At 39.3% G+C, this 15,345-nt stretch overlaps 1 protein-coding gene across 4 annotated transcripts in view; it reads left to right on the forward strand.

Moving 5' to 3' along the window:
- Positions 1-1,187: 1,187 nt before the first annotated feature.
- Positions 1,188-15,345, forward strand: part of abcc3 (ATP-binding cassette, sub-family C (CFTR/MRP), member 3) — a 67,524-nt gene continuing 53,366 nt past the window's right edge. For all 4 annotated transcript variants that reach the window (XR_004556164.1, XM_034133101.1, XM_034133100.1 and 1 more), the window contains exon 1: positions 1,188-1,446. Coding sequence is in view for 3 of the 4 variants with exons in the window: in XM_034133101.1 (XP_033988992.1) it covers positions 1,411-1,446 (36 nt within the window). In the remaining variant the exon portion in view is untranslated. The remainder of the gene's footprint in view (positions 1,447-15,345) is intronic.

The raw sequence follows: 15,345 nt of genomic DNA on the forward strand, positions 1-15,345 counted from the left end.
CCATGCTACAGATGTTAGTGCAAAATCTACAGCTCGTCTACCATAACCATCAGCAACAAGTGGACATGGAGAACTACATGAACTACATGTTGCTAAATCCACCGCGGAGAATAAACAGAAGGGCAACCAGGCAACCATGCTCGGGGGTCTTCTTCGCTTCTTTTGGTGTATTTTGTGGCGGAAGTACAGCGCCACTTACAGGCCCGGCATATGTACTACAGCGGGTCGAGCGGTCTCGTGTGAAGGGACACGTTTATTGAGCCGTATCGGTGTGAACCTTTATATATACAGTCTATGGTGTGAACGGAAGACTTTTTTGATATTGAATTTGGTTCGTTTGCGTTTCGTTTGCGTTCCCAGTCCTACATCAAGATATATCATGTTTATTACCCAAACCTATACTTACATTTTTTAAACTGGTAACCGTCTGCTTGAAAAATGTGATGTACATTTAAGCTATTATTACAGTTGTTATTACAGTTGTTGCAGAATAATCTCCTGTGGATGAATGACTAAACTGATCATTTCAGCTTTATAGCCATTCTTAGTTAGACCAAATACAATATACTCTTTAGATGTGCCGACAGTAAGCTCCATATGTCAAGCTTTTAAAACAAAACGTTTTAGTTTGGGGGAAATGTTACTCTCAAGAAGAAATAGACTGATTCTAAACCAAACTTTGAACATGTTTACAAAAAATTACAACAATATGGCACAAACAGAGACAGACTGTACCAGACACTTTTATTCTACCAGACACTTTTTACGCTGCCATGGACAGTTTTGCACTACTGTATATATTTTGGTGCTGAAATCATTTATCATCTCTTTCAATTAATCCGTTTAGCAGTCTGGCCCACTAGACTACACTCAAACCCGTAGCCTATAGGCCTACGTTATAATAATTTTAAATAAATATGTAGGCTATATATTTATTTTTGTATATATTTACTCTCTGTGGTGAGATAATTATGATGAATTTCTGTCACACAAAAAGAGAAGTTGACAATAAAGTTGACTGTATCCCTGATTTCAATGTTTTGTCTATGTCATTTTTGATTGACATTTATAATTTTGTTGAATACAAGGGGAAAAACAGAGAAAGATGGGGGGCGGGGCTTAGTAAGCTGACACCCTGCTCTGCCTTGCCCTCGCGACAGCCTCGCCTCCCGGTGAACTAATTCTCCACAGGGCGGAAGGAGCGGACCGTTTCCTGACTGCTCCACGTTGTCGCCGGGGGGAGGGACACGGTAACCGAGGCGCCTCCGCTACACATACCTGGCATGTGACAGTTAGCGAGCATCTATTTTTTTTTTAACGCCAAGGAAAAAGGAAAGTTGGTCGGCGAGAAAGGGCTCGACCGGTATAGGGTGAGCTCCGCGTTGGTCTCCCGCCGAGACAGTCACAGAGATGGAGCGGCTGTGCGGACCAGAGCTCCCTTTCTGGGTGAGTACGTCTCCGTCACTCGCTGCCGGCCGGCGTACGGTTTGTACGACCGCCGTGTATGTCACAAGATACGCTAACTCCATTGGTGTGTACTTCACGTACTACCTGACAAGGTTATGCATTGTTATGTCATTCTATTGTTTTCTTTCCGGGCAGAAGAAGCCACTAATGGTCATAGCTTACTCTAAATAACCCACTTGATAGCATTCACTGTGTTAACAAGCTCCCAGTTCATGTCATGCTGTATTCAGTGCTCTCGTTTGCTGTATAAAGAAGGTCGGAAACTGCAGTTGTTTCCTATGGGACTGAGCACTCCGGTAGTAAACTGTCTAATAAACGTCAGCTAGCTTAATGTTGATATTATTATAGTATTTATGATACACCTCAGACACGATAATGTCCGTAAACTTATCTCAGTGTTAGTACACAGTAGCTACATCCCTCAATCAATATCAAAGTGACAGCATAGCAGAGATAACAACGTCATAAAGAAGGAAGTATATAGCATTTAACACTCACTATAGGCTCACTGGGAATATTTCTCTATGGTGATTAAAACACGTGCAGTACCAAAGTCCCATAATACTCATATTAATGGTCAATATTACAAGACATTGCTGCGTTAATATATCTATTAGTCACCAAAGACACCTGTGACAGTACAAAAATGTATATGAATATTGTAGGAGATGAAAAATCCCAAAAGCTATAATAGGATAAGGTAATTACTCAGTAGTAGTGCCACTTTCCTTAGAAACCCTCAAATGCAAGCACATTGTGTGGACGGTAGTGGTAACTTGAGTCGTACTAATGACTTTTAGCCTCAGAAATATCTTTAAAAATAAGCTTACAATCACAAAAACCTTGCAAACGGCTGCAATTGTGTATTTCTACATGCTTAAAACATACATAAGCTTACCTAGTGATGTCTGACACATTTATGTGCTACATTTGATCCTGAACATAACAATTCTGACATTTCGCCTTCATAGGTTAATGATACATTTTTTAATGTTATATTCATATATCAGTGTGGGACGTCTGTTTATAGATCTGTTGCTGTGGTAAATCAGTGTTTCCTGGGTGATGTAGAGAAAAGATGTCACTTGTGAATGTTATGATTCGGGTGTGAAATGTGCAGTTTTGTTATTGCTGTAAATATACAGAGGTGCTTGACGCTTCCTTGATTTATACCATATTAAAGATTTATTGTACACATTAGAAATGTTTTTTTATCTATTGTTAACATGAACATACGACCACACCAATATTTGTGTTGGTGCACCAGGCTGCGGTACGGACCACTACTACAACATTTTGCATCTACACCTCATTAAACTGTCATGCTATATTAGTGAGGAAACCCGTCTATGCACAAAACTCAACACTTTATGGGCACAAGGGTTAAGACTGTGCACCTGATTTTCCTCTCGCTGGATATTATATCAAGGGCTGGCTTGTTTTAGAGGCCGTCTGATGTGACCTGGACTAATTGCTGCTGTTTACATCCACTTCAAACAAACTGGAGGTAGTTGTAATCCCCCAGGGCTCAACAGTGCAACAATGCTCAATGTGAGTCAGGTTAAACACGAAAGGCTTGACCAAGGACATTATTTGTAATCTCATTGTTTGTAAAAGTTTGTAACCGGACCTTTATCGGTAGCTCAAACAAGGTTTAAATCCATATTAATATTGTTCAACGCTTTTTTAATAAGATTTCCCATCAATAGCCTGTTCACAATCCAAATCAAACGGGGTTTGAACGTGCTGCTTCCCTTCTAATATGCTTATGTAACGGCTGCTTTAGATGGCAGGTTTTACATGTTGTAACTTTCACTAGATCAAGATAAAAAACACGATTGATTCAGATCTCTTTGGTTTTTTCCCAAAGCATACCCAACTTGAGACCAAAAAGGTTGCCTTGAAAATCATTAAAGTATTTCAATTTGACAATTGTGTAAATGTAACAGCATATTTGAAGTACTGTTGCTGTGGTTAATCATCGTTACCTAGATAAAGAAGAATATTCTTGTAAAAAAATCTAAAATATACCAACTCAATTTTTCAAATGTAACAAATAACAGTGCTTGTGTCTCCTACATCAAGATATATCATGTTTATTACCCAAACCAGCAAATACTGACATCTTTTAAACTGGTAACCGTCTCCTTGAAAAATGTGATGTACATTTAAGTTATTATTACAGTTGTTGTTACAGTTGTTGCAGAATAATCTCCTGTGGATGAATGACTAAACTGATCATTTCAGCTTTATAAGCCATTCTTAGTTAGACCAAATACAATATACTCTTTAGATGTGCCGACAGTAAGCTCCATAGGTCAAGAATGCCTCATTTCAACTTAATGCTACAGCACAGCATCTTTTTGAATCTGTTCTTTGGTCACAATTAGAAAGATATTTGGTTACTAACATCAATACAAAACCTGTATCTTCATTTTAATACTTAAACAATACCACAGCAAAAACCTAAGACATCAGGAAAGTAATGATGACAGCATGGAATTTGAATTATTATTTGCCTTACTATTAATTAATAAACATCATGGTCAACGTCATGCAGTGAGAACATTTAAATATCCATATGTCCTTGATAAAGATAATCTATTTACACACACACCTTTTAACCTTCACACAGGTTTGCAAAGATAAGTGCAAGCTATTTTGTTGAGACGCTTCCTAAAGAGATGCTCAGAGGGAATTACATTTCCCCCAGGATAAACATACATTATGCATAGTGTATGTTGAGGGCTTTTATTGTGAAGGACACACATGGTGTGCCACTGGTGCGTTTGAAAGTGTTCGTGAAAATGATAGCCCGCCTTTCGATGCCAATTCATTACCAAGGATAGAAATAAGGATGTTAAACACATTGCATGCTTATCTGTAACTTCCTGGTACAGGTGCTGCCCGGAGCGGCCAAAAAGGTGTGTTGCCTTTTTAAATGATGTTAGGAAGTCGGCCATCATCAAGGGTTTATCACACCTTGGGCAAACACATTTAAACAGGCCATAACGTTTTTATTGTAGCTGTATTACTCATGATGCGTAGACGAGTTGCTACCCTGTATGTATTTTAGAGTATTTAAGAAGGCCTTGAAGAAGCAGAATATAGCATCCAGTTCACACATGCCGAACCTTTTTATCAGCAGCAGCACGTACCAACTATTCAATCTGTCACTAGCATCTTACATTGTCACTTGTCAGTTGATGGATAGCGCAGCCCAACAGCTGGAGCTGAATGTTAACAGACTTTGTAAATTATATGGTGTTGCATCAGTCAGGAACAGTTGATGTCTTCATCAGTTAGGGTTTAAGTGGTGTAGGGTGATGCTTCTGCTGAATGGAAACTGAAAAGAGGAAGCTTTTGAAGAAGTCATTATACTAAGGGACATTTAGTGGGAAAGGTCACTGCTAGTTCCCAACCATTTGTGTGTTAAGGTGTGTTAGCAATAACTCAAGTTGAGATAGAGTAGTGTGAAGTTAGTAACCTAAAAGCTAAACCTTTTCACATTGTGAATAAACAACAGCTGTAGGGAAACAATTGTTGTATTATAATGAATGCAAAATTCAATGTAATATTGAACATATTGAATGTTGTTTTCTTCTTTCTGCTTGATGACTAATTTGTCATTTGTTTGCCACCATATTATGTCTAAGTGATTCAAAATGGTTAAACGACGGTCTATTTCACACGATATTCATATTTCTTTTAGTCATTTAAAGGTTGTTGACGAACAGAAGTATTGTTTTCTGGCATCACTTTAACATTTTACGTGGAAAATCAGCATTTTGGTATGACGGTGCATGCCAAAAATGAGAGGGCGCTGCGCCCCTCTTACCCGGTTTGGAAAAAACCCTGAGATTTAAAAAGCTTTCCAGGAATGTGTGTTTTTGTTGTACTTTTTAAAATAGAAAAATAGCTAACTTGCTCCCCAAAACACATTTTTCTTTTAGATTTACTGCCCACATTCTGATACTACATAATTGGAAATGTGGTCTCCCGGTTTCTTTAGCTGTACGTGGGAGGAGGATACATCTATCTGAGTAGGATCAAGATCAATTGGAGATTTTCTGTAGGGATGTTCCGATCACCTTTTTTTGCTCCCGATCCGATTCCGATCATTTGATTTTGACAATCTGCCGATACCGATTTTTCCCGATCCGATCTTTATGCAATGCATTAAGAGAAAGAAAAGGTAACAGATAACGGCTGGTCATCCAACGCGATGAATTCAGCTATCTTGGCTGTTATTTTTTTGGCCTTTTCACTGTTCTGGGGCAGTTTCTCTTTCCTTTTAAAAGTCTCTGAAAGTGTCGGTTGTTTCAGTGCCGTTACCTGAGTGGCCGCTGTGTACTCGTCGTGTTGTTGTTGGTGTTTGTATTAGATTGGTCGTGTTGAACGTAGCTCTGTTCTTTCCACCACGCGGAACCTCCGCCTTGCAAACATTGCATCTGGCTGTTACACTGCCTTCGCTTTCAATTTTATAATACTTCCAAACTCCTGACATTTTCTCTGTCCCGACTCCCGAGTCACCAGATGAACGTAGCCTCTTGTTAGCTTACTGCTACTATTAGACACTGCGCCCTGCCCACTCCTTGCCAGATTTGAGAGAAATAAGCAACCAGGTCTATGAAAACAAGCCCAAAAGAAGCAACACATACATGATGTTGTGTAATTTTAAACCAAAACTAAGGCCTCAGGATGACTTTAAGACGTGAACATGGTCATTTTTGTTTTGTAACATTAAATAAAATAATACAAATATTTTATAAAAAAAAAAAAAAAAGATCCCCGATCCCCGATCACGTGATCGGATCGGGACATCTCAAATTTTCTGTGAAAGAAGACCTACAACTTTTGAGCACAAATAGTATTTTGTGTACCAGAAATGTATGCTGGACACGTCAACTGATGACATTGTAGTTTCAAACTCCTTAAAATATCAGAAAACACACAATTCACAAGGATAGTTTTTGTATTAAACCTTTAATTATTTCATCTCACATTTTCATTATCAAGCTGATGTTTAACTGCAAAGTATCTTAATTCCTCAAAATATAAGGTGACTATAGAAGGCCACTATTTCTTCAGTACTGGCAGCCAAAAGCTGAGGACTGTTTGGTAGCCTGGTAACCACTTAAAAAAGTTATTTTTGAGCCCTGTGTACACAAACTCTGTCAGTCAATAAACCATGTATTGTTAGCTGACTTTGCATGTCCAAGGCAAACCACTCAATATGGCAATGCTGTTTTTAAGGGGACTCACCTACTGTATATGCACCAGCATGCTTGTAAAATTCTACATTTTCAAAGAAAAATCCCCAAATATAGTGTCTACTTCTGGAAAAGAAAGACTGCTAACCCAGCAACAAATGAAGAAATGAGAGTTGTGAAATGGGTTCATTTGAGGTCTTTTCTTTTTTAAAGTAGCACCTGAGAACAAGGAGAAATGTGCAAACTAGTTCTGTCACGTTATCATGTTATCAATATCCTTTTACATTCTAGTCTGTGTGTTATACTCCTTACAGTCTGACTCACTTCCTGTGTGTAGCTGTGACACATTTGTATTGGTTTTACTTGCAAATTCCTTCTTAATCATAACTGTTTGTCCATTATGAATTGGAATGTCTATCCTGTAATCCACTTTCAAGGAAACTGGGGTCCAGCAAACTTTAGAGAACACAGATCCATGAATAACACTGTTAATGTTTTCCATGCCGTAAGCAAACATGGCCAGCAGCAAGTCTTGTCCTCCTGCAGTGTTTACGGTCCTCTGTCTTCCTTTCATACCTCTCGACAGCTTTTCAGTGTAACAGAGAACAGATGGACGGCCTGCTGCATTTTATTTCTAAATACACTCGAAAGCATAAGACAAGTCTGTCACCCCCTCACCATCTGCAATACTTTACATCGTGATGGTCTGTTAGTCACTGTGATTTCATTGCGAAAGCTACTACAGATTAATATAATATAATTCCACTGTTAAAGGTCGGGTAGGTACGTTTGAGAAACCGGCTCGAGATACACTTTTTGTTATATTCCATGGAATGCTCTTAACATCCTGATAGCAATGAATATCTTAAGTGCTTTGACAAAAAATCCATAAAAAAATGTCATCTGTGGAAGCCGTAGTACTGTAAAAAGCACGACCAATCATTTTAGCCGGCCCGGCTAAAATAACTGGATGGCCTACCTGCCTGTCAGCCTTCCATCTGTGCACAAACTTATCTCGTGCCCTCATTGGTCATGTGCGCATTTGTGTGTGTTGGAGGAGGGGCTCTGTAAGGAAGTGGCAGATTTTTTCCGGCTGTGTATTTTCAAATTCTAGCACACTCGAGCTGGTTTCTCCAAAATGACCTACCCCACCTTTAACACTGTTGCAATGTCCTAGAACCTTGTTTTTTAAAGGATCTTTCTTGTTCTATAATGTCACTTCCAGAGTGCTCCTCAAAAATTGTAATATTACACTAGTGTTACACTCAATCAAAAACATATACTTACCATATAGACTCTTACTTTTAAAACAAGCCAGTTTATTGTACTGGTTTGAGTGGTAAGTACTTATTTACTAGTGTAGTAATACATGTACACCTATTATCAACTTGCATTAAAGTGTGCTTTAGCTGCATCGGGGTGAGACAAGTCATGGTCATATAACTTTCCTCTGTGGTAATACTGATATTAAAGAACTTGTTTTTGGACCACTAGCTAGCTTAGCTTACCATAGAGACTTTTTTTCTAAGCAAAGATAATACTTGCAGTTGTACAGTGTTTCCACTTTACACGTTATATGGGCGTCATATGTCACAGTATCATAATATGTTCTGAAAACAAATGCCGGTGTCCGACACACACACACAAACATACACACAGAGCTGAGCAGAGCAGAAACCGACACACATCAGGCGCCCTGGTGACCAGACATCACCTTCATAAAACAAATAATCAGGCGTAATAATCGGGCAGTTTGTTGTGTGTGTGGCAGCCTGCGGTCGCTCTTTAGCTGATCTAATGAAGTGAACACAGTGATGGCGGTACGTAAAAGGCACAGCTCTTTGCGCTGGTGCTGCTCTTCTCAGAGGCTGAGTTACACGTCCGCTGCCTCCTGGTTCTGCAGCAATTTCATGAAGTGACTGAGGTTTCCCTTCTATAAAACAGCTTTGGGCAGCAGGTACTCTGAGAGTCACTGACATGAATTCATAGATCAAGGCAGACTGGTTTACAGACTCTCCTGTTTTGCCGATCCGGTGCTTAAACAAATAGCTCTACACCCCTGGCCGAAATGTCCTTAAAATGAAGTCTGAGTGCGAAATACAAGTCAAATAATGTATGTACTGTAATTTCCAAAAACATAACAGTCTGCGATGAACTAGCGGTCTCCTGTGTGCTCCACTTCCTCTTTTGTGCAACGCGAAAGTAAGTCATGCTCATGAGAAACGTTCTTGTGACCATGAGAAATTAACCCGTTATCCCAACTTTTTTCCTTTAGGGGCTCTTTTGGTGTTTGTTAAGCAAGAGTATTTTTTGTTTCGAGGTTTGTTCCATATTTTAGTCTCACTGTTTTCTACTGTGCTTCCCTGTATCCCTATTAATGCTGTGATGTGCTACTGGTAATGCAAACGGATCACTTCCTGCTTCTTCTGCTTCACATTAATAGCTTTACATCACTAAACCCCGGGAATGCTTTTACTGTGTGGAACATTTACAGGAAATGGATTTTGTCACCCATTATTCATACATTAGATCAAAGATCCCATTTACACTCAGTCACTCAATGCATCTTTGGGGGGTGGGATTGCTTTCCTATCTCACAATAGCTAAGTGAAATGCATCCAAGAAGCATTCAAGAAGGATTTAAATCCAATTGCTCAAACTACCCCTGAAGGTTCTGGCTTCATCATTACTCCTCTCATAGTTTAACTATGCGATTAAGCAGTTGGGAAATAGTCACTTACTGTGTACTTTACTTATTACAACCATGGTCTCTCTCCTCTGTCCCATCTTACATCTGATCAGGACTTTATTTGGATACACATGAATCAAAATAACAAGATGAAATGGGGCCCAAAAGATTGCTGTTTTAAGCAGTTTGGTCAAATGTTTTACTCTTAAAGTGACATAAACCGAGCTGGCATTCTTGACTAAAGAACAGATAACAAGCTGAGCGATACACACAGTATTATCCTTTAAAGCGTTTTCTGGCAAGATGCTTTAAACATATTGCCCTCATTCTTATGCAGCAGACACAATGTCACATGATCAAACCATTAGAGAATTGTTTCTGACCACAGACCAAAAATAGAGACAAAAAGGGCTGCCTTCGCTGGGCAGGTTGCTACAGGCATTGATATTAAGACGGTCTAGAAGATTCAGGAAGTCCCTTCCGTGGCGATTTAAAGCAAACCAAAACAATAAACAAATAAGCACAGTTTGGAATAATTAAAGCTAGATACAGTTAAATGTTTTACTTTTATATTTGCTGGCCGTTCAGTATAGAATCAGCTGATGTTTCTGAGTGGTGTACACATGGTTCCTTCGATGATCTGTACCCACATAGTCCTAATGAAAGAGATTCACTAAGCTCTTGAGTGTTTAATCCCTAATAAACAACAGCACAACAAGCAGCAAGGATGTTGTCTTGAGCGGTATGAGAAATGTAGAATACAGTTCATGTATAGTATGCCAACACCTTTGCAATTCAACGTTTACAATACCTTTTCAATACTACTGTAAAAACATTAAATCAATGTCATCATTAAATCTGATGTAATGCATACATACATATTTTCGTTTAGATCTTGGAGGTCATTTAAACAAATCATTATACTGTATCTTTTGTTACGTTTCAGAACATTACAACTGAACACATCATTATGAAATCATAGTTTATCTTTGAACAATAGTTTAAGGAGTAGAGCTTCGAACCTACCATAATTAATCTTTATGCAACGTCTGCTAACCGACGTATTTGATCGTTGACAATGTAGCTTTTAGGTAGAGAAATAAGATGCGTCCCCTGAGTTTTCTGTTTCCAAAATATATTTTCTACTATCCCAGGGGCGACAGGATGGCGTACCTATGGAAGCCTGTTTGCGCCACAGGAAAACAAATATAAATATCCTGTAAATCAATATATTGACTTAGCTATCTCAATATATTGACTTAGGTATCTCAATATATTGACTTAGCTACCTCAATATATTGAGTTAGGTATCTCAATATATTGACTTAGCTACCTCAATATATTGAGTTATATATATTTTTTTTTATTGAAACAATTATGTCAAATACAGAACGAGGCACATAGACATCAATGTTCACCATCAATTCACCATCAACTAGTTGTTAATTAACATGCATATTAGCAGTATATTGACTCTTTATTAGTCATTATAAAACACTTATTAATGCCTTATTCTACATGACTATATTCTACAAGTACTAGGCCATTAGTTGAGAGTTTTTCCTCAATAACCCTCTAATTAGTCCTTATTTATTGCAAGTAAGGAAGTTGTTGTACATGAGCTTTGGTCTTAATATGCTCTCCTCAATATGTATAAATAACTCAAAATTAGGTATTTCTATCTAAGAATATGCTCCCTATTTTAAAGTGAAGTCTTGTTCATAACCAATAAGCTAGTAGTTTGACTCTAATTAGGTATTTCTATCTAAGAATATGCTCCCTATTTTAAAGTGAAGTCTTGTTCATAACCAATAAGCTAGTAGTTTGACTCTAATTGACCTGAACAGGTTCCCTATTCTAAAGTTGCCTCCTCTTCACACTTTGTAAATACATTATAGCACACAACTACTGAAATTAACCTCAACAGTACATGAACAAAGTAGGCTCACGTTGAAATATCTGTTTTATTAAACCACTAAAGAGAGGTTCAGACACATGTACCAAAACATGTCAAGTTTCTCCAAGGCTGAGAACACGCCTGTACTTTTTAATAAAACTGATTTTTAACAGAGTTTATGTATTTGTGATCATACTGTGTGACCTGCTTGTATGTACTTACACCATAGGTGTACTGTTCTCTCTCTGTGTTGTACTGTCTCAGTGTGAACATCGATTAAACAGCCAGCCAAACTCTTTTGAGAGCCAGGGAATGCGCAGCCATGCTACTTTATTGACTTATTTGCAGTCCACTGACATTCAAACGGAGTGAAACTATAACAAAAAGAAGTTACAAGGCACTTAATGATCTCATACATGCAAGTGTAACATACACAGATTACTTGTAGAATATGGTCATGTAGAATAAGGCATTAATAAGTGTTTTATAATGACTAATAAAGAGCCAATATACTGCTAATATGCATGTTAATTAACAACTAGTTGATGGTGAATTTGTGTACCTTAATATGAAGTTGTACCGCTTATATGATGAACATTGATGTCTATGTGCCTTATTCTGTATTTGACATAATTGTTTCAATAAAAAAAAATATATATAAGTCAATATATTGAGATGGCTAAGTCAATATATTGAGATAGCTAAGTCAATATATTGAGATAGTAAGTCAATATATTGACTTACAGGATTCTTTTATTTTTTTCCTGTGGCGCAAACAGACTTCCATACATACCTGTAATATGTACCTGCTTTACTATATAAAAAACAAAACAGTATTGTCACGGTTATCAGAATGTTTCAGAATTTACTTGGTACCAAAGTATTGGTTCTTGTGACATCCCTAAAAGCTATAGGCTACTATATTACTCATACAATTCAGTTTACTGAACATAATGAGTGCTTAACCAGTAAAAATACTTGTATTTATCTTCTGTGGCACAGGACCAACTTTTTGAAGTTATATCATAAGTATATTTTTTGGAATGGGATTGAGAATTTGATTCTAAACAGGAGGAATGGGGTTTGAAACAGGATGAAGGACGGAGGGATCTAATGGCGCGTTTCCACTACAGCGCGGAGCACGGTTTAAGAGGGCTGTGACGTCAGCGGCCCGTCTTTGGTTGTGTTTCCACTTGGCCTAGTACCGGCCGGCGGGTCCTAATTCACAGTTTTTCTGGCCTCATAAAATCGTGGTTCTAGGGCCAGAGACAACGAGGCTGAGTCGGGCTGAGTATGCTAAACTAGAGAGAGAATCGCTGGCAAGGGGGCTACAACTACAACAAGATGGACATATTTGACCGTGATTTAATTGTAATACACGTTTCAAAATGATGCCGAAGTAACAACATACTGATACCGGTTAGTAAAAACCATGAATTAATGCTTTGACAAGTCTGCAGACAGACGGCAGGCGAAAAACCTTTTAAAATGCGTGTTTTCTAAATGGAGATTGGCTAAGCTAACGCAGTATATGCTCCGACCGTCCACACTCACAACAACGGCCTATACAGACATAAATAAAGCAGCGACTGTATTCGCCATGACACAGGCAGTCTGTGGTTTGTACTTGTTTAACTTTTGTCTAGTTTCTGAACATATATGAGGAGCTGTGAGCTGTGAGCTCTGAGTGCTAACAGCTAACGGCTATGTTGTTTTTCTGGGGTTCTCATTGAAGATGACGTCACGGCTCCGCCTACACTGCGTTACTATAGATACTACCCCAGTCCGAGGCCGAGCGAGGCCGTGTAGTGGAAACGCGCCATTAGATGCTGCATTATGGGAGCTGCAGAATCCGGTTCATTCTTTTCTGCTACAAAATATAGCTGACATTGTTTGTCGGCTATTAAAGATGGTAAGGTAGTCCTTTGAAACCAATTGCACACCCTTAAATATAATAGATTGATTAATGTGATTCTTACAACAGCTGCACGTTACATGATTCCACAGTCTCTGTGCAACTCTCAGCATTGATTCATGCTCATTAGGCAATGATGTAACTTTGTGTAAGCCATGCTGTAGCTCCCTGTTGCTTTGAAGCCATCCTTTGATAATAACTCTGTTCTATGCAACAATGCCACCAAGGGATGGAACTCAGAGGCTGGGAGTTGCCAGACCTGTATGTTAACACTCTGCTTCATTTACTATTAGTTTCAGACTCCCTGTTCTTTTATTCCTGTTTCTCTCTGCTGGCGCTCTGATATCGCAATAGTGCCTCACCCTTTTCCTTCACCTTTTGTTTAAGTTTCAAGTTACATGCATAGTACCTGAAAGCCTGTGAAATGGAACAAAAAGCCAACCCTTCCGCATTCAGTAAGAGCTGCAGTGTGGTAACAGCTGATAGTTATCAGTAGTACTAGTCAGTTTTGTTTTTAAATAATTAATGGTAATTTCTGATGCCTTTTATAAACAGTTTCCATTTAAAGAGGACATATTATTCTAAGGTTCATATTTGTATTTAGTGCCTCTACTGTGACACTTGTCTATGCTTTGATGTTCAAAATGGGTCTTTATTTTTCTCATACTGCTGCCTGTGCTGCAGCTGGCCGGCTCTGTTGTGATTGGTCAAACGCTTAGAAATGTCCCGCCCATTAGTCTGCCACGTACAATATGTTGAAGTGCTAGCCAATAGAAGTGCGAGTGTTACATATGAATGTCACTTTGTATATGAGAATAACTAAGGAGAGTGAGGGGGAGAGTGTGGGAGAGAAACTCCCTCTGGAGGGAACTTTGGGATTTTAGCCTTTGCAGACCATTTACATGCACAACACTGTTTTATTGTGTGCATAGGCATGTCGCGATAAGCAATTAATTGACTTATCGTACGATAAATAAAAATGAACTCGATAACTTTTCTGACCTCGATAAATTGCCATTTACATGAGGATGTGACTAGCAGTTTGAAAGGATGTACTTGAATTATTATTATATATTATCATTATGTCAGTGGTCTAAAATGGTCATACAACGGTACCGACAATATTATCGTTTATCGCAATAATTTCCGGGAAAATGTATCCAACAAAATTAATTATCGTGGGAGGCCGATACATGAAACACACACACACAAACAAATCTACAGACTTACTCCAAACTGCCAAATATATTAATTAACACACTCTCACTCATATACTCTTTGACTCTATTTTGGCCTAGTAGAACAATTGTTACGATATCCGATAGGACCCAAACGCAGGACACGGCAGAGTGTTGGAAAAAGGTTTATTGTGAGGTGGAGGAGCGTGGAGAGTAATCCTGTAGGAATGAAGACTGGTGAGTGTGGAGAGTAATCCGGTTGGAATGATGACTGGTGGCAGCAGGTGATGGTAACAAGGCGGCTGGATAGTGATCCACTGGGGTTTAAACAACGATCTGGCGCTGATATGTTGTGGAGCCTCCGCTGATATACCATTAGTAAATGGCTGAATGGGAATCAGGTGTGTAAAGCTGATTGCACCAGGTGGAGATTTGCAGCAGGTGGAGATTGAGCCGGGAGCCAGGAGTGACAGCCACCACGCCCACACAGACAGGGAAAGGGAACACACACTCACAAGGGAGGTGGCTGAAGAGTAGAGCCACCACAGTACCCCCCTCTTAAGGGACGCCTCCAGGCGGTCTACCAGGTCTACCAGGTCTACCAGGTCTACCAGGGTTATCCCGGTGGAAGTCCCGAACCAGGGACGCGCCCACGATGTTTCGCCGGGGAACCCAAGACCTCTCCTCTGGACCATAGCCCTCCCAATCCACAAAATATTGGAATCCCCTTCCACGGCGACGAACGTCCAACAATCGCCTGACGGTGTAGGTTGGGTGATCATTGATGATGCGGGGGGGTGGGGGAACACTCACTGGAGGAGACAAGGGGCTGCTGGCAACAGGTTTTAACAGAGAAACATGAAATGTCGGATGAACCTTCATGTGTGGGGGAAGCTTGAGTTTTACTGCAGATGGGTTGATAACTGAGTCGATGATGAAGGGGCCGACATAACGTGGCGTGAGTTTCTTCGACTCTGTCTTGAGTG

This window comes from Trematomus bernacchii, unplaced genomic scaffold, assembly GCF_902827165.1.
Source record: "Trematomus bernacchii unplaced genomic scaffold, fTreBer1.1, whole genome shotgun sequence".
NCBI classification, from domain to species: domain Eukaryota; kingdom Metazoa; phylum Chordata; class Actinopteri; order Perciformes; family Nototheniidae; genus Trematomus; species Trematomus bernacchii.